Source organism: Watersipora subatra, chromosome 3 (genome assembly GCF_963576615.1).
Source record: "Watersipora subatra chromosome 3, tzWatSuba1.1, whole genome shotgun sequence".
Lineage (NCBI taxonomy): Eukaryota > Metazoa > Bryozoa > Gymnolaemata > Cheilostomatida > Watersiporidae > Watersipora > Watersipora subatra.
This window is the reverse complement of record NC_088710.1, coordinates 31,657,190-31,679,288: the sequence shown is the minus strand read 5'-3', so window position 1 is coordinate 31,679,288 and position 22,099 is coordinate 31,657,190. Positions and strand designations below refer to the sequence as shown.

The window sequence follows — 22,099 nt, the reverse complement described above, 5'->3', positions numbered from 1 at the left end:
ACACAAACAGCTGTCACTAGAGCAGCTGTCAATAGAGCAACTGTCATTAGAGCAGCTGTCACTAGGGCAGCTGTCACTTAGAGGTTGACTTGCAACAAAATTCACATTACCGTTATTTGATATGATAAGATTCACCATGTCTTACTCTGTTGTGTTGTAGGTGCAAAATATGTGGAAAGGTGATTACAAGCTCTTAAAAGCTCAAAAACAAACAGAAAATCGCAGCCACACGAAATCTGTTAGCAAGTGCTTATATGAAATTGTGTATGTCTTGGTTTTATAATGGTTTTCTAAATGTTAAAGGTTGACTTGCAATAAAATTTACATTACAGTTATTTATTAACCTTAGCTCGAAGGAGTGCATATCATCCGCTGATAAACATGACGAGCATGTTGGTCACCTGTGATAGTCATAAAATGCTGCAGAAATTATTGGCGCTGTTTGGCAGGAAGTATGGGTCACATGATCAGATTATAACTAGACGATTAGACCAAGCCAAAACAAAACTGTCAAATAACGAGCATTTATATTTGATACGGGCTTTTTGGTGAACCCCGAAGTGTTTGTCATAAACTAGTGCTACAAGAAGTTTTATATTAAGTTTTGTATTGGCCTTTCAATTCACGTGAGAACATACGTGACAAGACGATAACCAGATTTCGTGGCTACGTCATCGAAATAAAGAGATTCCAATCTACGGCGGCTTTTCGTTTTTGAGCTTTTAAGAGCTTGTAATCACATTTCCACATACTTGGTACTTACAACACAACAGAGTAAGACATGGTGAATTTTTTGATACCAAATAACTGTAATGTGAATTTTGTTGCAAGTCAACCTTTAAGCAACTGTTCAGATCAACCTAACTTTAAAAAAGCGTTTGCAGTGCACACAAAAACGAAAGTATGAGCAACATCAGATGGCAATAACCAAAGTCTGGGAGTTACAAATCTCAACACAAAAAAATTAAATAAAAGTTAACAGCAACTGCAAGTCTACATGTTGTAGTAATGAATCTCCAGGCAGCATCTTAAGCATTCAGTTTAGTAATATAACTCATGACAAGCCATGACATGACATGACAAGTGGCCATAATGTGAAAAATTAAATAAAACCTTCATTTAGGTAACAATGCAGTATTTCTGCAATAATATGCCACAACCTGATCACATGTTGAGATTTAGATTGTCCAAACAGTTCATGAAACAACAAGCACACCGAAAACGTAATAATTTAATGCTGTTACCAGGAATTATCTCCTATTTTAAAAACTTGGTTACCTTAGTCGTTTAAAGTTACAAATGAAATTGTTAGGTTCAAAATCGTAAATTTGCTATGAAAATTTGGTTTTAACCTTGGTAACCTGAAAACACATAATTGACACAAACATCAAAGTATTCGATTGGCTAATTTCTGTTGACAGTTTTAAGGGCAAACAACTCCCTACCCTACCTCCAGGTTTCGCGTAGCTAGATGTCCACTGTTGACATTCCCAATGAGTCTCAAGCTCGCATACCAGAGTGACACCCAAAGAGAGAACTCAGTAAGGTATTGTCGTTTCACTATTGGGTCGCACCACAAGGTGTTTCCAATGCTGACAAGGAGAAACATATGAGCTTAGCAAGGAGAAATAGGCTTACGAGACATTGGTAACTTATAAGATAGGGGAGCCTGGTAAGATTGCTAACATTCGATGTTATACAAAAGCTAGACTCAACTTCAGGGTGAGCAAGGGTGGCTCCAACATAATTCTTCTAGTTGAATAATTATATGAAAAATAAGGTTAAAAGTTGGGAGTTATCGACCCACATAAGTACTAAATGCGCATTAGAGTAACATCAAACTTGAATCGAAATTGAAACTTAAATTAACCACAACTCATTATTCATCAGTTGACCAATCACAACTCATTATTCATCAGTTGACCAATCACAACCTACCCTAGGACACTTATGTATTCGCGGCATCTAACTTTCGCGTTTTCGCGGTGTCATCCTCTCGCGAAAATTTAATGAGCGAAACTAAACTATCATAATGAATGAGCGAAAACGCGAAGTTAAATAGCTTTGTTCATTGATATCCACAATAAAATCGTCATATTAGAAATGCAGGCAATTTTCGTCTGTGGTTGGGATCTATGGGAAATTTCTGGTAAACTCATTATAGCTAATACACCGACTGAGCAGCATGGCAAAGCAAATTAAGATTATATCAGTTTAGTCACCGAATTTGCAACTGATGAGGATGAAAGTCTGGTAGGTGAAGTCATAAAATTGAAGAATAATTATTGTGGTGATGAATTTTATTACCAACCAAAAACAATATCAACCCTCATCAGGTCCAACCACATTATCTCTTTCACTGCCAACCATGTACAAATTCGCTACCGGCATAGTGCCAGCCATTTTACCGAAATTGCCGATATTGCTTCATGATACAGTATGTATACAGTATTTTTTCAAGTTCTACTTTAATTATCTGCATAATCACAAAAATCTAAATTGGCCATTATGTCATCAACAACTAATTACCTGTTTTATGACTCACGCGGAGTAGTTAATCAACTAACAGAAAAATGTTCGTTTTTAGATTAGAAATTCTCAAAAAAAAGTTTAAAATCGCTTCGTTGTTTTAGGCTGATTTTATAGAGAAATCTTCAGACAACAGTCAATTTCATAAAACTCTTAAAGACCGTGGGTTATGTGGTCAACAAATAATAAAACCAGGTTACCACGCAATTGTTGAGAAAGTCCAAAAATGCGTTTATGGCAGTGGCCCCTAAAAAACGCATAAATGCGTTTATGGCAGCGTAAGGGTTATACAGTTTCGGTTGTGAAATTGGTTGTTACCTATCTATTTTCTTCTTCTTGAGATTCGAGTGTGAAAGTCACAGCGGGAGGGACCTAGACGTCATTGATAGTCTAAGAAACAAATGGCAGCAAGTGATCAAATTGAAATGTCAATCTCACCCACACATTTCAACCTGTGGTTTACAAATACGAACTAGTCCCAAATTGAATTTTTTTCTTATTAGCGAACTGGACCTGAGGAATGTAATCTGTTTTTTCCACTGCATTTATTTTCACATCACTATATTTTCGCACTCATCAGAGCCACGAAATTAAGTTACAGCGAAATTTTACTCTGTGTGCTACTCACGAAACTAAATACTAGCGAAATATAAGTGTCCTAGGGTAGTATTCCCACGACCAAACAAGAGTGAGACGATTGATTGGGAGAATTATGATAAATGCACATGTGCACACAACTCCCGAAAAATTATCCGTTAATGGCCATCACCAAACCTTTGCAACGAAATCCTATCAACAAATTTAACTATTTTTCAGTAAAGTCATTTAAGTATAATAATGATACAAAACGCATATAAACCTATTTAAATATGTTACCAAGCCTTTGAAAGGTTACCGCAAATTCCTAAAACTAACCCATCTGATCAGATTATACATAAATGGACAGATTTATTAGGAGGAAAATCGTCACAAAACGCTTGAAAAGCTTGGTTTATTAAAAGTTAAGACCAGAAATTGAAACGCTGAGGAACAGAGAATAGGACGATAAAGTCTTGCGCATTTCACGAAAAAAACGTGCACTTTTCACCAGTCTATAGCATTGTCGAATTGCCGAAGGTTTCGGCAATTAACATAGGAGTACAGAAATCGTTTCATTTTTGCCGATTTCAATTTTTTCATTTTCAATTTCATTTGCTGACACATTTGAGTACTTTCGTATTCTAACTGATGTCCAACGAAGTATAAGTAAATGAAATGACGATGATATTTTTTAACAGTTCTTATGAGATTATTACAATAATTAATTATAGGTTTGGATGACTACAGAACAATGACTACGTAGTACAGATTTTCTAAAAATCTAACGCAGTGTAAGTAGCCTAAAGGGAAAGACGATGATTTTTTTTCTAACAGTTCTAATGAGATTATTACAATAATTAATTATAGGTTTGGATGACTACAGAACAATGGCTACGCAGTACAGATTTTCTAAAAATCTATATCAGTGCATTTTACTTCTAACATTAGCCGATATTGCATTTCTCTTTTTGCAGGAGGAGAGATATAAACATATAATCTTTTCCTTTCATTATTGCTATTTGTTGTATATAATAACACCCACACCCAGTACATTACAGCTACCATTGCAGTTATCCTATTTGACTGCTAAAATTGCATTTCTCAACCATCAGTACCCTTTCTTTTTTCCAATATCACTTTGGTCCTGGGCTGTATGACAGTGGAATTTCTAGTAATTAATATACCAGTTAAAATGCTCCAATGAGATGGTACAGTGTATGACTGCGTGAGACTAACCATAACTGTATCTTGCCAGAGAGTATCTCCCCTTGTAATAGTTGAGACATGTATGCATTAGCCTCTACAGACCAATCAATGTCGTGATCCATTGGCTTCAGTTTGCAGATCTTCACCTGTACAGTAGCACGACAGTAAAAGAATACATGCTGACACCAGACACACGGAAACTTTGGAGTTAATAGGACAGAAAGGGGAATAACTGAATAATTTTCAAGCAGAATGTTTTAAAATCGATTGGCAGGTTGAGTGTCAGCCATGACGCACATCAATAACAAATACAAAATATAGTTGCTAGGACAATGTAGAGAGCAGCTATATGAATAACTTATGATGCTATGGCTGACATATTGTTAGTGTTGTTTTCGTTTATTCGATGTGTTTGTAGGACTGTTTAAAAGAGCCCCACATTTGTCATTACAATAAATCTTACTATAAATATAAATACTAGTGCTTGGTTAGCTAACTTACTCATTCAGCTATGAATAGTCAGAGAATTTAGGTATATATTTACTGTTCTATATCACTGCAGTGTTAAACAAAAGTTTAATATTACAAGATTTTCAATTTATCTACATGTATATACATTTTTTTCATACAAATTCAATTAAATTCAAGTTACAAATTCAAATTAAAAAAATTAAAATACATTAAATTCATTTTTTCCCAAAGTATCACATTTTCAATCACTTCAAAAATATAAAAATAGCAAAATACTTTAGATTTTTGATGTATAACTTTTTATGACATTGCATAAGCAGCAGTACAACAGCGTAGCTAACAGCTTTTGAACAGACAAACCGAAAGAAGGGCAAATCAAAAATTAGTTTTAGCATAATCCAAGTAAGAAAAATTGTGCTGCGTAAAACTTATCAAATTATTGCGTCAAACTTCTTTCAAAACCTACCTTTTTCGTGGTGATCATTCAAAAATAAAAACAACGTTATTTGGGAATCGATGCATCGATTACGGAGACAATCAAGAGACTTAGCAGTAAGAGCAGACCTCTACAATCTCCGGAGGATGAAGTTCTAAATTGCTCTCAGGTGGAAGCTCAAACAGCTGGTTTATTGATATTTTCAGTACTAGCCCTTCGTCAAGCAGTCGTATGCTAATCTCAGGCGTGTGCTGAATGTTAGCATCAGTGTTGTTGCTAAGGATCTGAGCCCTGCGAATACAATTGCTCTAAACTTAGTTAACATGCCATGTACAGACAACTCTTACTGTACTATACATATCACATACAGACAACTCCTACTTTACAACAAATATCCTGTGAAAAAAATTCTCCTTTCATTATTTATATCACGTACAGACAACTTTCAACAGTTTATTCTTTTCATCTTGTAGAAAACTGAGTTTACTACCAACATCCCGTACAGAAAGCTCTTATTCTACTATCTAGATCATGAACAGACAACTCTTACTTAAAAAGATATTTTTAGCTGATGATACAAATCGCCTGTATTTTATACCAATAACTGCGTTTCTTATAGTCAAATGAAAAAGATTTTCAAATCTGATAATTAACACTTAAGAAACAGTGTTAAACTTGGAAATTAACCACCGATCATTAAATTACATCTGAAAGTCACAAACTTCTCCATTTTGGACTTGCGCTTTACACAGAAATAGCTATAACCAATTTAATCAAATAAGTGCCTAATTAGTGCGCTTGGGCAAAACCTCAATTGCAATGGAAAGGTCAAGCCCCATCTTCAAGAAAAGACAGGTTTTTTCTAATTGGTGTGCAAGCCTTACCAGAACAACTGCAAAACTTCCACTTCATTTTGACGAATAAGATACTAGGGCTGACTTAAAAATCCAAAATATTAAAACTTTGGTTTAACACTTTAGAATAACAGATCACATGACTTGAGTTAACAGATCACATGACTTGAGCTAACAACGACATTGACCTTGAACGTTTAAATGATTGCAAATAATATCCTGTTCTACAGACCAATATGTAAAAACTTTAAAAAATCGGCAAAACCGAGTTCTGAAAAGCTTTCATTAAAGATGTGGTTGCGTCAAAAAACTCGATTTAATGAAATTAAGACCAATAAAAGGCTAAAACATCAGCTACAATTTGATGTCATTTTTGTCTTTGTAGACTAACCCTGTCCAGAGATATATACGTTTGAATGAGGCCATCTTTTAAAAAGCTCAGATTCCAGCGGGTGCTTCTTTGTGACGTAACGAGTGATACATCTGAAAAGAGTCCACGGGCGATAAATATAAGACCGCTTTATTAGCCAATCATCAGCACGAAGTTTTTATATAGGTCATAATAAATATTATCACTCGTAAAACGTGTTGTCTGTGATCTCAAATTTAGAGACTTTACTCTACTAATAAATATACTGTTGAACTGTTGAGCTTACATTCAGATTATATTTCCCTGTTTGAGGTTATAATGTAATTCCTGCGCGTGTGAGATACATATGTGCAGTGAGTTCTTGACGGCTTCTTTTTAACCCATAGCATCTAGCAATACAATGGCTTAGATTGATGAATATACTAAAGGTAATATTTTTAGTACTCATTAATACATGTATTAATTAATGAAATTATAACTTTTTGCTATCACCAATCATCGTTTTATAATTTCTTATCGTTTTTATATTTGTTATATTTGTTTCAAACTTTCTGCGGCAGTTTTATCTAGTAAATTAAATTTATGATTTGACATTAGATGTTCACTTCTCACCTGTAGAAAGTGAGGAAAATTGATTGATAAATGCCCATCTCTAACTTCCAGAATCAAAGCTTCGAACCGTTGGCTTGGCGTACTTATGCTTTTGTTAAACTTTTATTCATTTTTAAAATTACACTCCCAATTTGAAAGCTTTCAGTAGATACCCATTAGAATGACAAATATTTATTGCATTTGTTTTATTGATTACAGGATGTTTATGTGGTCCTTCCAGCGAAGCAGCTTTGTCAGTATGGAAACTGCCATAAATGGAAAAAAGAGACTTGAATGTGTGTTGCATAAACCGTGATGTTTTGTTTGAGTTTGGTGCAGTAGATGAATTTGTCCTATTGTATGAGCTGAAACTATGTGAGTGGCCACGACTTGGATGGATATTTTTAATAAAAGCTTTATGCCAAGATGAAAACTTTTTTGCTTGTAAAAATTATATAATAAAATAATATTGTTGAAGATAATGCAAAACATGATTTGCAGAACATGTTGAATACATTCTAGCCATGTTATCATCTGTGCTGAAATCTTTTTTGATAGACGGATTTATGAAGTGTAATCAGAGCTGTGTAGACAGGTACTTTTGAATAGCTCGACTCAATTCCAACGGACCAAATATTAAGTTCAAAAAATTTCATGCTCCACCCTACTTAGTGGAAACAGGTGAGTCCACAAACAGCCATCCAGGTGCAAAAATGGCTTTAGTAATCTTTTGCCAGAATCGTTAGGTTAATTGATTTCAGCGAACTTGACATTGTTTTACATTCACTATTTCGGTCAACTCATAAAACCATTCGTTTTCTACTTGAATTAACTATTCGAATGGACCAGCAAAATTTTCTACAAATTGATACTAATAATGATTAAATAACGTTGACTATACATGACTTTTTGGGATGCAGTTGGTTTCGCCATATATTCCAATGTATTATTTTCAAAGATGGCTTATTTTATTTAGTAGCTAGTTTCCGGTGTCAGTCCCATAGAAGGTCAGTTCTATGGGACTATATATAGAATTTTACCGAAAATAAAACGATAAAAAGCCGAAACTTTTGTTGTGAATTTCGAACAAACTATACTCTAACAGTGTAAGATATGGATTTTTTTATGATACACATGATTATAACATTTTCAATCAAATAAAATTTAGATTTTTATCGATTTTTAGAACTCATCACTTGATTATTCTATAATAAATAATAATTTTATGATTTTCTTGTAGAACTACAAGAACTACCAAAGCCAAGAAAATACTGCATCAATCAGTTTATAATGGGAGCAAATGTGCATGGGTAGTTGGCATCAAATAACTCTCAATGTCTCGTCATTTTTTATGAATACATTTTTATATATTTTTATATATATATATTTTTATACATATACATGTAAAAAATGTTCCTTTTTCATGCATCTGCATCATTTTTACTGCATTTTTTACAGTTTATTTTACTGTATTTTTACATATTTTTTTTTGCTGGTGATTGTCTGTTAGCTGGTAACTTATTATCTTGTTTTATGCATAATATATCCATAATAACCTCTGCAATATAAATTACCAAGCTGTTCGATTATGTAATTGATAAAACTGTCAGCGATGTAGTGTTAGTTAGGAGCTTGTAACACCTGTTCTATTACTTGGAATTGAGAAATCATTTTTTTGATTTGTTGCTGATAAAGCTCCCTATCAATCTAACATAGTCAAACAATGTCACTACCAAAAAACTGCTTGATAGCTGCTTTGAAACATAAAAATTCACTTTGATCAAAAATATTTTTCGTGGAAGTATTAGAAATTGTGGTTAGTAGAATATGTAAAGCTACAGAGATATTTTTATCAAATTGTAGCCTATCAATTTTTTGCAGTTTCAGTTAAGCTGCAAAAAACAAATCAAGATTATTATGAAAAGTACTGTAGTTATACTCGATTTCGTGTAGCTCCATTTTAATTATAAGGCTACTGAAAATTTAATTAGGCTTGGGGGACAGTCAACCGATAACTAATTAGTTCTGAATGGGTTAACTGATACAAAGGCCGTGATGAAATAAGCTAACTCGACGACCTAATTACCGTAGACCGGTAGAATTGGTAGTTGGTACTCAAATGTTTACACAGCATTTAGAAAATGTTAATATGACAAGTTTATAATTTCCCTTATTTGAAGCGTTTGAAACATTCATAATAATGTATCTGTAGCAGGAGTCAAAAATTTTTTCTAGCCAACATCGGCAAATACAAAATAAAATATATGACAATAGAGCCGCGTAGGACGAGACTTTTATCGCATTAGACGAGGTGAATATGAGAGATAGAGACAGGTTGTATCACGCGTTACCTCCTTTTAGTCAAGTCTGGGCATGTTTTTTTTGGCCAAAGCGTATTTGCCGCGATCAATTTTTTTCGATTTTAATCTTCACGTATCTTGACAATGAGATCGCCTAACACAACAAACAACATATCAACGAATAGACAAAAAAATATTTTCTTTTAAAATTAACTCAAATTTGACGCAACCACATCTTTAAGGCATTGTAATACATGTATTGTTATTTTCTATAAGGTGTTAGATCCCAAGTGCTGAAAAAAGGAACCTCAGGAAACACAGATGTCCTGCCACAGGTGGACAGGAGTCAGGCAGAGTTTGGGCAATTGGATTTCAACAGAACAATAGAGCTTAATTTTCATTTGTAGCTGGCTGGGTAGTGAGTGCAATATGAAATATACCTGTAGTATATCTTGTCTTTTTCATAGACACACAACCTGCCCTCCTCTACAGTTGCCGGGTCGATAGGAATGCAAACATGCGGTTGGGTGTAATAAGTCTGAAGGGAAAGGTCAAGAGCAAACTTTTTACTCTCTATGTCTCGCTGCACTCCATTTATATCTCTATGACGAATCAGCCTTGCGTAACATGTAGCTGCATCTTTCACTGATACTACCTTGAACTGAAAGAGATGGATCCAGGCAGAACTTGAGGAGAAATAGCGATCATTAAAAAACATACCTTCACACAACTACCAGCAAACATGCCTCCCCACAACTACCAGCAAACATACCTTCACACAAGTACCAGCAAACATGCCTCCCCACAACTACCAGCAAACATACCTTCACACAAGTACCAGCAAACATGCCTCCCCACAAGTACCAGCAAACATGCCTCCCCACAAGTACCAGCAAACATGCCTCCCACAAGTACCAGCAAACATGCCTCCCCACAAGTACCAGCAAACATACCTTCACACAAGTACCAGCAAACATGCCTTCACACAACTACCAGCAAATAGCCAACTAACCAGCAAGCATATTATGCACAAAATATCAGTAAACACCAGTATATGTACTGTTAGATAAATATGATATACCCTACCTACAGATATACCTACAGAGTATATTTACTGCTACGGAAGGATGACATAGTCTATTTACAGACATTCCTACAAAGAGTATACTTTGTGTTACATAAATGTGATATAATATACCTACAGAGAGCATGTTTAGTGCTACATGATGATGATATAATCTACCTACAGACATACTTACAGAGAGCATATTTGGTGTTAAACAATGATAATGCTAAATAAGATTTGAAAATAATTGTTCCCAAGTTAAGGGATGGCTGACCTCGACATCACCAGATGTAGGAAGATGAGCGGAAGGGGTGTCTAGTTGAGCCGAGACAAGGTGCCTGGAATTGCACTTCAGCTGGTCTCTACACACTCCATACGACTTCATATAGTCACACAGCTCCTTTTTCTTGCCTGACTCATTTCTCTACAACGTGAGACAAGCAGCTGGTGATACAGTCAAGGAACAATACCCAATAGGAAGACTGGGAGCCGAGAGCATGATAGCTGTGATTAGTATGAAACACAACATCCATGAAGAAAAGAGAAGGGACAGCAAGTGTGAGAGCAGCATAGAGAATGCATAACCCCAAATATGGCTGCCGACCAGCTCTATATATGGTGAAATACATCTCTAAAAGCAGAAGGAACAATTAATGACACAGATAGCATTGCTTTGAGGTTGCCTTACTGACTTACTATAAGACTTACTATATCTTGTCTTTAGGATGACTAGTGATAGACAGAGTGTTACCATTTAAGAACTTGTTATCTATCAAATCTTAAAATCAAATGGGTAAGAGATGGTGCCAGTTTTCATTCTTTTATCAAATATAACAAAGTGCAGCTCTTTTGAGTCAAGCAGCGGTGCATCCACTATAAAAAGACAACGTAATAATATAACAGAACCCTAATTCAAGCGAGGTGGAAGCGTTGTGAAGATTTTGAACATTTTTGAATTTTCATCACTTATATTTTCAGGGTAAACAGAGATATGTTTTAGAAAACAATGAAATAGACCATGCATCGGAAATTAAAATTTTCTTGGAGTTGCTTTATTTTATTCACTCTATTTTACTGATCCTTACAAAAAACTATTATGTGTGTTTAGCTCTATGCATCACTGATTAAATGCACGTAGCCATGGTAACGTGCAACTATGAGACATATGTCTGAATTATGCAAGCTATGTCTATCTGCATAAAGGGATTTTATATTGTATAAATAGTGAAATGTATGTTAATTGCATAATCTGTTTTAAAAATTTAAGGCCGTCCCAAACTTACTCCTTAGACCCTTCAAGTAAGAAAAACTAAACCAACTTTTTAATTGAATGATTATACAGGAACAGTAGTATTATTGGTTGTTATAGACAACTTTTGTTTTCTTATGACTACAGCAATTTTACGTTACAAGGAGTGCACATCTTCAATGCCGATTTAATTAAATTTTATCACTTTTTTCAGACAGCAAGGTCTACAGTGGAAAGAAAAAAATTGTATAGGTGTGAAATAAAGTAAAATAAAAATATATTTTACTATAATAAGAGACGTGTCTATCTGCCTGTCCACTTTTCCGAAGCCAGGGTTAGAGGTCAAGATAAAAGATTAATCTAAACGAGAGTCTGATTCATGACATTCAGTTTGTTAGACATGCACTCTAACACCTGCACCAATTGACCTTTTGGTATTTTTGAATAATTGTGCAGCTACTTATTCTCTGCACTTTATTGACACACCAATCTATCACGGCACACTAGACTCTCACGATATATATATAGATATACCCTTCTCTGTCACTTTCTCTCCCAAGTGCAGCAAAAGAAAAGAGAATATTATTAAGGCTTACCTTATTAAAATCAACTTCGAGAAGTGGCACCGACGTTAAAGCGAATTTCTTATGTGATACGAAGTCAAAACTTTACATAAACTCTTTACGTCAAGTATTATTTCTGTTACAGGAGGTTTACATTATAGGAGCGTCAACAGTATAAGTCATGTCGCTTGCATTTAATTGGACATTTTGCGTGTATAAACATGTATATTTCCCAGTTTAAAACTAAATCCAAAATAAAGGAAATGGCTGAGACAACTAAAGATATAGTAGTCATTGTCAATTCCCCCAACTTCAATCCCTGAAATCAGTGCTTAATAGTTCAGTGAAGGTATTTTGCATGTAACAGTAAATGCTTGTAATGCGTCAAGTATCAGCGGTGGGACTTTGTAATCGAGTGTGGACTCTAAAAACCTTGTAATATACAATGAAAGAAGTTAATAGGAAACACAGGGCACAACCCAAATCATGTACATGTATGTATGTTAATCGTCACATGACCACTGTCTGTACCAAAGCTAGAGGAATTTCTTCACAGTGGGCACAAAAGCACATATCCGCGCTCCTTTTTACTCTCGGTAGAAAGACTGTATCGAGAAGGTTATTCTATGTATGTATAGCCATTATGACATGACTACATACACTGACGGAATGCATCATTTGTGAACATGCTTTAGAGTTAAAACAGATGCAACTGTGATGGGCAGAAATAGTTTATGATAACCATATCGATTCAATATTAGTCGTTTCCAACTTCCAATTGGCTTTTGGACGACGATAGAAACCATGTTTTACACAAACAACTATTTATACGTGGAGAATAATGTTCTTTTTTGCAACAGCTATATGACAGCTGCTGCTAAAAATTAAAATATTTAATAAAACATCTCAGATAATTCTTTTGAAAATTAAATATGTTAACCCTTTCGCGGACGAATTTTCAGGACTATAAGAGGCCCCCGTGGGCGAATTAATTTTCTGGATAATCAATTAATTTTAAAAGGTTTATACACTCTTTTGTATGTTATTGTGTGCATATAGCTATGTATAAACATGCATATGTATACATGTATATGTCCAGATGTATATATATATCATAAATGAATAAAAATGTATAACATAAAAATATTTATATATATGTAGATCTACCAAGATAAATATTTATATATGTAGATCTACTAAGATAAATATATATATTGTATATCTTTTTATGATACAAGTGTACACTTTAATAAGCACAATTTCTGTACAATATATCCAGAAGCATTCTCCTTTACACAGGCCTACATCACAGTCTTTGCACCAGGTGCTTATTCTTGTCTTTTGGTACCAATCACACAGCATCTGCTAGAGTAAATACTGGACCTGTCACTACTACAAACTGATGAATGGTAGGAGATTTATCTCTTTTTATATTGGTAATATTCTTCCAGGCACTAACATCACCCCACCAACCTCATCACCATTACTGCTACTAGCTTTTTCATCAATATCACTTCCAGATGTAAAATAATTACAATGAAAATTTGAACCTGATTCATTGTCATCTCTGGCTACTAAATCTAAAAAGTCACAGTCAGCTGCGATTCTCTTAGTAACTCCGGTACTAGTACTTGCTGTATTAGAACAATCACGGAGAGTTTTCTTAAAAGTCGTCATGACGATAAACTAAAATAAAACTCTCGTAGCTTTCAGTAAATAATGGCTAAAACAACCAAAAAGAAAAAAATAATTAAAAATTATTTAGAACGGTTTTCTAATTTTTTTCGCAACTTTTATTCATTTATTACTGCTAAAAACGATCGTTTTGTGCAAATAGAAAATTCTTTTAGAGGCTAACCGAAGCCAATATATCGTAGCTTGCTATCGATCAAAAAAGTAAACAAAAAATGGCATTTAGCTAACCAAAAGCCGTAATAAAAGAAATATATTTCCTTGGTAACAAAATTGTCGCTCTGCCCATTTGAAGGAGTATCGCGAAGCGACAAAAATGTCGCTTTGCCCGCGAAAGGGTTAAAATTCTTTTTGAGTTTAATGTATGTCATGAACTTAGAATCTTTTTGCACTTGGCTGTTTTAATCATTGACAAGTAGCATTTTCTTCTGTGCAAAATATAGCAAAAAAAACAGCTGCACAAATATTATTACTACAGCAATACCTCGACATATAAATAGCAATACATCGACATATGAATAGCAATACCTCGACATATGAATAGCAATACCTCAACATATGAATAGCAATACCTCGACATATGAGTGCTCCTACATACATGAAAATCGAAATACGATTAAATTTTCTAGCAAGTTTCGCCCTTGAGATACGATTAATCTTTGAGATACGAGCATGCGAGACAGTTCTTGATGGCCATTATATGGCCAAGTATGCGACAAGTCGCTTTCAGGAACCGCATCGCTAGGTTTTCTCCTCGAATCAGATTGAAAAAAGTTCTTGAAAGGTTGGCTAAAATTTATAGTAATGCAAGTTAAAAAGCGGCAAACCGGACACAAAAAAAACATTAAAACTTATCTTTCATCATGCGATTAGTAAGCTAAATTCTTGTAAATTAATTTCAAAGTTTCTGTTGCGTAAAGTCACAAGAGTTTAGTGTACCGTGTGTTGCTGTCAAGTCTCTCTCAGAGAGCCGTTAGCCTCTAGGTCTGTTTCGAAGGTAAAACCTCCAATAGTATACATAGCAGTGTTACATTATATTGCAGATTTTAATAACCTAATAGGTACTTGATACTTTATTAGCATAGGCACTGATTTATAACGATTAAAACAACTTTTTTCGACCACAATATCCTAATGCATGTGATTTCTCATAGTACGGTATCGGATTAATTTGTATTTAGTTATTTTATATAAGAAATAGTGCCTTGAGACACGAGTAAATTGACGTATGAGCTCAGTCCTGGAACGTATTAGGCTCATATGTCGAGGTATGTGTGACCGTATCACGTGAACCCTGTTAGATAATAGACATCCTGAACATACTTAAATAAATATACTGGAAAATCCAACAAGGATATCGTGGGATTCCCACAAATGGTCAATCTCCTTGTCAACACAACGCATTGTTTCATATCATCTGTGTGGGCGGCCACAACAAATCTACACGACACATCAGCTACGCATTACGCATCAGTGCGTGTAGTGCCTTTACCTCTATAGAGTCAATCGAGAGCTGTGCGAGTTGGGCTGGAATACGACCCCCAGTCCTTTCTAGAATCCTGACCAAGGTCGTGGCAGTCTTGTGGTCTCTCGGGGAAAAGATGATGTGGGAGGCAAGCATGATATCCTCGCTATTCTATTCAACAAACATTCAAGTTACAATAATCAGGAAGTACATATTCGAGACAGGAAGTACATACTCGAGACAGGAAGTACATACTCGAGACAGGAAGTACATACTCGAAACAGGAAGTACATACTCGAGACAGGAAGTACATACTCGAGACAGGAAGTACATACTCGAGACAGGAAGTACATACTCGAGACAGGAAGTACATACTCGCGACAGGAAGTACATACTCGAGACAGGAAGTACATACTCGAGACAGGAAGTACATACTTGAGACAGGAAGTACATACTCGAGACAGGAAGTACATACTCGAAACAGGAAGTACATACTCGAGACAGGAAGTACATGCTCGAGACAGGAAGTACATACTCGAGACAGGAAGTACATACTCGAGAGGTACGAAATAACGCGAATGCATGGCAAATGGGGACTTCAGACAAGCAAAGATAGTGATTCGAGTTTTTAGATACTTGATGGCCCATTAACATAACGCATAGTCAACACAGACATACAAGCAATTATCTTGTGACAGCTGTGTTTACCAAGAGAACTGAGTGATATACTTACCGCAGCGTAATGAGAAGAAAGGCAATGTAGACGCATGCCAAGCAACCTCTTGCTGGCCGGCATGTTGTAATGAAGCACGTATTTAGCATCCACCACAGCATTGTCTGCAAAGAAAGGGTTCTTAAATAGTGAGGTCATGAGGCTCTATATATACAGTCATACCTCTGCTTTCAAATGTTTCTGATCATCACCGAATTGGATTTCGACCAAAATATTTGAGATTTTTATAATCCAGACTGGCCAACAAACAGCCTTCGATCATACCTGCTGGACACTAATTCCTTTAATGTTACAATTGGTAAAAACAAAAAACAAGAAATGTTTCTATTTCATTTTAATTTCTTTTCATTTCACATGATCGTTGCTGAGATACGTTACAGTACTCTTTCAATAGAACTTTTCAAACGTAGGCTAGCCTTTGCTACCTTAATGCTTATGTCAAAACAAATAAAAATAATCGTATGAAATGTTTGGCTTTTCCATGATCTATGATAGGATACCTTTTAATAAAATAAAACAGTATATTTCCATGGAACTTCACTATCGTATACAACACACAAGACTAAGTAAACAAAGCTGGGGTAGGAAACGCTACAGATACAGCGGTACAGATACAGTGGTACAGATACAGCGGTACAGATACAGCGGTACAGATACAGCGGTACAGATACAGCGATACAGATGCAGTAGTACGGATACAGCAGTACGGATACAACAGTAACGATTCAGCAGTACGGATACAGTAGTACAGATACAGCAGTACAGATACAGCAGTACGGATACAGTAGTACGGATACAGCAGTACGGATACAGCAGTACGGGTACAGCAGTACGGATACAGTAGTACAGATACAGCAGTACGGATACAGCAGTACGGATACAGTAGTACGGATACAGCAGTACGGATACAGCAGTACGGATACAGCAGTACGGATACAGCAGTACGGATACAGTAGTACGGATACAGCAGTACAGATACAGCAGTACAGATACAGTAGTACAGATACAGCAGTACAGATACAGCAGTACAGATACAGCAGTACAGATACAGCAGTACAGATACAGTAGTACAGATACAGCAGTACAGACACAGCAGTACAGATACAGCAGTACAAATACAGCAGTACAGATACAGAAGTACAGATACAGCAGTACGGATACAGTAGCACGGATACAGCAGTACATATACAGCAGTACAGATACAGCAGTACAGATACAGTAGTACAGATACAGCAGTACAGATACAGAAGTATAGATACAGCAGTACGGATACAGCAGTACCGATACAGCAGTACCGATACAGTAGTACAGATACAGCAGTACAGATACAGCAGTACGGATACAGTAGTACGGATACAGTAGTACAGATACAGCAGTACAGATACAGCAGTACAGATACAGTAGTACAGATACAGCAGTACAGCACATTCCCCAACTTATTCTGGTCTAATAGATTTTTCATTAAACAATCAACCTTTAAACAATCATTGTATTTCGTATTTCATGTGTATTTCATGTCGTATTTACGCGTGTATACAGTTCATGGTGTACATATTACTTACTTATTAGTTATTACGCGTGTATACAGTTCATGGTGTACATATCACTTGCTCCCTTATTAGTTATTACGCGCGTATACAGTTCGTGGTGTACATATTACTTACTTATTAGTTATTACGCGTGTATACAGTTCATGGTGTACATATTACTTGCTCCCTTATTAGTTATTACGTGTGTATACAGTTCACGGTGTACATATTACTTGCTCCCTTATTAGTTATTACGCGCGTATACAGTTCATGGTGTACATATTACTTGCTCCCTTATTAGTTATTACGCGCGTATACAGTTCATGGTGTACATATTACTTGCTCCCTTATTAGTTATTACGCGTGTATACAGTTCATGGTGTACATATTACTTGCTCCCTTACTAGTTATTACTCGTATATACAGTTCATGGTGTACATATTACTTGCTCCCTTATTAGTTATTACGTGTGTATACAGTTCATGGTGTACATATTACTTACTCCCTTATTAGTTATTACTCGTGTATACAGTTCATGGTGTACATATTACTTGCTCCCTTTTTAGTTATTACGCATGTATACAGTTCATGGTGTACATATTACTTGCTCCCTTTTTAGTTATTACGCATGTATACAGTTCATGGTGTACATATTACTTGCTCCCTTATTAGTTATTACGCGCGTATACAGTTCGTGGTGTACATATTACTTACTTATTAGTTATTACGCGTGTATACAGTTCATGGTGTACATATTACTTGCTCCCTTATTAGTTATTACGCGTGTATACAGTTCATGGTGTACATATTACTTGCTCCCTTATTAGTTATTACTCGTGTATACAGTTCATGGTGTACATATTACTTGCTCCCTTATTAGTTATTACTCGTGTATACAGTTCATGGTGTACATATTACTTGCTCCCTTTTTAGTTATTACGCATGTATACAGTTCATGGTGTACATATTACTTGCTCCCTTATTAGTTATTACTCGTGTATACAGTTCATGGTGTACATATTACTTGCTCCCTTATTAGTTATTACTCGTGTATACAGTTCATGGTGTACATATTACTTGCTCCCTTATTAGTTATTACTCGTGTATACAGTTCATGGTGTACATATTACTTGCTCCCTTACTAGTTATTACGTGTGTATACAGTTCATGGTGTACATATTACTTGCTCCCTTATTAGTTATTACTCGTGTATACAGTTCATGGTGTAAAATAGTAAAACCATCCTTTGAAAACCGTTTTTGTTGTAGACTTGGAACAGTTTAATATAAATTACATTAATTACAACGGGAAACGTAATTTTGGATTTCAAACATATCGCTTTTCAAACCGATTTCTGGTACAAATTATGGTCAAAAATCGAGATTAAACTGTAGTAATATTCATAAATTTACATTCATGTAGATGCTTCATATGATCAATATTAACGTGTACCGTAAATTCTGGCGTGTAAGTCGACTCGACGTATAAGTCGAGGTCTACAGTTGGGTTTAAACATCCTAGTTTTGATGCGCACGTGCTGTATAAGTCAATCCTCTTCTCTGACTCGAATCGTTTGTTCGGAATAGTTCAGGTGGCATCAGTGGCAGGAATGCGTAGCTGAAGAAATGGTATTCAAAAACAACATCAGTAAAAATGCCTGTTTTTTGTGTCGTCCGCAATACAATAATTAGCAAAAGAACAAGAGAAGATTGTCCTAATGAAAACCACAGGGCATGAAAAACAACACTTCACCATCGTATTGGCCCGTTTCGCCAACAGAATGAAACTGTCACCTCAGATTATATTTACACATTTAATAGAAAAAACCCTACTGCAAGACAGAGTTCTGTCTGGAACCGTGATTCATGTACAAAAAAGAATGCAAGGACGATAATGGATGTGTCAAATAAATTACCAAAGTGTGGGCTTGTAGGCAGATACTTACACGCCAGAATTTATGCTACTATCTATCATATACAAGCTGATACTTAAATACTGTTAATTTATGCTACTATCTATCATATACAAGCTGATACTTAAATACTGTTAGTTTCGGCGGATAAGTCGAAAATTTGACACAAAATTTCAAGCTTAAAAATTCATCCTTGACTTATACGAATGACGGTCACGTTTTTCATGAGTTGAAATCTAAAATTCAAATAACGATCGCGAATCAAAACTATATTATATGACATATAGGGATTTATATACCAAAGGGTAAAAGACTAGTAATCCTACTCAACACGTGATAGGTCAAACACAAAATCCCATTCTTCACCATTCAAATTGTCATCGCTATGATTTCTTTTTGAATAAAATGCCTTTTTTTTTCAATTTAATTTTTTTTTTCGTAGTATCTGCCTATAAGCCCACACTTAGGTCATTTGACACAGCCTATTTGACACATCTGTTATCGTCCTTGCATTCTTTTTTGGTACATGAATCACGGTTCCAGACAGAACTCTGTTTTGCGGTAGCGTTTTTCTGTTAAATACGCAATCATTATCGGAGGTGGAAATTTTGTTTTATTGACGTCTCCGGCCAATACGATGGTGAAGGGTTCTTTTTCGTGTGCTGTGGTCTTCACTAGTTCTTTTGTTAATTATTGTATTGCCGATGACACCAAAAAGCATGGGCATTTTTGTAGATGGCGTTTTTGAATGCAATGTCTTCAGCTACGCATCGCCGCCTCTGATGCCCAATGGACTATTATTAACAAATGATTTGAGCCAGAAAAAAAGGTCGACTTATAAAGAAGGTACAAGAATTTTTAAACCAAAATTTAGACCCCGGCTTAACGCCAAGTTAAGTCGGGAGATAACCGCGAGATAACGCCAAGTTGACTTATAAGCCGGAAATTACGGTAGTTCATTTTACAGATGTATAGACATGGAATAGACATAAAGGAGAGAGAGAGCGAATGGTTTACCATCAGATATGAGGAGATTGAGTACCTCATCTGTGATCACAAGTATCGGGTATGAATTGGCTGACCTGACCTCTTCCCATTGCTGTAAAGTCTGGTCCAAGTCATGCAGACTTTTCATTGCCACATAAACATCATAGCTGTATGCTTTCAGGGCCTGCACAAATCACAATGATATACATGCATCTGAGTAAGTCGTCAACAGTGCAAGAGCATATAACTCTAAGTTAATGCACAAATTCAAGGAATGCGAATCTGGTAGCCTATAACATTCATGCATGTTTGGTGTACATGTATTGGGTTGCATACTGTACTGATGCATAGTTGATATTATATAAATGCTGCGGATCTAACTGAACCTGTATAAGTGAGGATATACATGTACACTCTACGGATAATAGAAGATTCCATTATTAGAAGAGGTTCAAAATACGGTATGACAATGACAAACAACATAGAAAACTACCATAGGTACATAACTTGGTTTTAATTCAGAGTGACTAACTGTTACCTAATCAAACCATTTAGTTGCTTTCATAATCAATGATGTCATAGACTTCCATTTATGTCTACAAAACAGTAATTATCTAATCAACTTGCTATACTGACTATAGTTCAGAAGGTTCATGAAGACACCAAATCCTTAGTTGTAGACCATTGGAGAATTAGATTATACCTATTAGCAAATTTACACAAACTCTATTGTGTCACAACAATTCGTAAGTCAACAAACTTGTAGTTATATTTTAAGAAGATTCCAAGACCCTTAGCTAACCTAGAAGAAAGGAATGACTCAATATTTGAACCTTCCCTACATAGGTTTATATAAAAACTGGCAAACATCAGTGGAAATGACTAGCAGGCATCTCTTTACCTTTGAGTAAATACAACGCAGGAGAAAAATACAAATGCTGTTTTAGCTAAATCATTATGTGAGAAAGTTGTTCCTAGTAGGAGATGTAAAATACAGCACACCCTCAGGATACGATGTTGACCTGTTTCAGGGTTGGCATCGTATGGTGAAAAATTCGTATGTAAGGGTATAGAAACCATTGTAATTATACAATGCAAACATTCCCTGGCAAAAATTGTCAAAACTTTATAAAAATGTGCATATTGAAAATTAGTAACAAAATAGTATGTTAACTTTATTAACTATAGTTAACTACAGTAAGTTTATTGTTTTTAGTGTATTTTAATGGTTATGATCTATAGGATGGCTATGATGAGTGTACCAAATGCATTACATACGATAGAGCTCTCACCTTCAAGATGTACGTTTAATATAAAATTTGAATTTGTTTCAAATAAGTTTAGCCTACTAAACACACACTAAAAACTAAGATTTAGTGTCTTTTAACTATTTTACTGAACTTCAACTTTCACCACTTATCAGTTTTTGTCTTCGCTTCCACTATAGCATTTAGCGTGTCTGGTTAAAACCTTTTTCAACCTAGATCGACAAGAAAAGCCAAGTGATGCAGTTGTCGAAAGCGGCCTCTCGCACACTTGACCATTTAATGGCCATCAAAAAGAAAAA

At 35.4% G+C, this 22,099-nt stretch overlaps 1 protein-coding gene across 1 annotated transcript in view; it reads right to left on the bottom strand.

Moving 5' to 3' along the window:
• The window catches only part of LOC137390504 (putative ATP-dependent RNA helicase TDRD12), a 53,837-nt gene that overhangs the window by 414 nt on the left and 31,324 nt on the right, over positions 1 to 22,099 (bottom strand). The window contains exons 13-20 of the mRNA XM_068076833.1: positions 20,563 to 20,716; positions 16,105 to 16,208; positions 15,399 to 15,542; positions 10,677 to 10,826; positions 9,777 to 9,997; positions 5,350 to 5,512; positions 4,345 to 4,460; positions 1,451 to 1,592 (exon numbers count right to left, since the gene is read on the bottom strand). Of these exons, the coding sequence (XP_067932934.1) occupies positions 1,451 to 1,592; positions 4,345 to 4,460; positions 5,350 to 5,512; positions 9,777 to 9,997; positions 10,677 to 10,826; positions 15,399 to 15,542; positions 16,105 to 16,208; positions 20,563 to 20,716 (1,194 nt within the window). The remainder of the gene's footprint in view (positions 1 to 1,450; positions 1,593 to 4,344; positions 4,461 to 5,349; positions 5,513 to 9,776; positions 9,998 to 10,676; positions 10,827 to 15,398; positions 15,543 to 16,104; positions 16,209 to 20,562; positions 20,717 to 22,099) is intronic.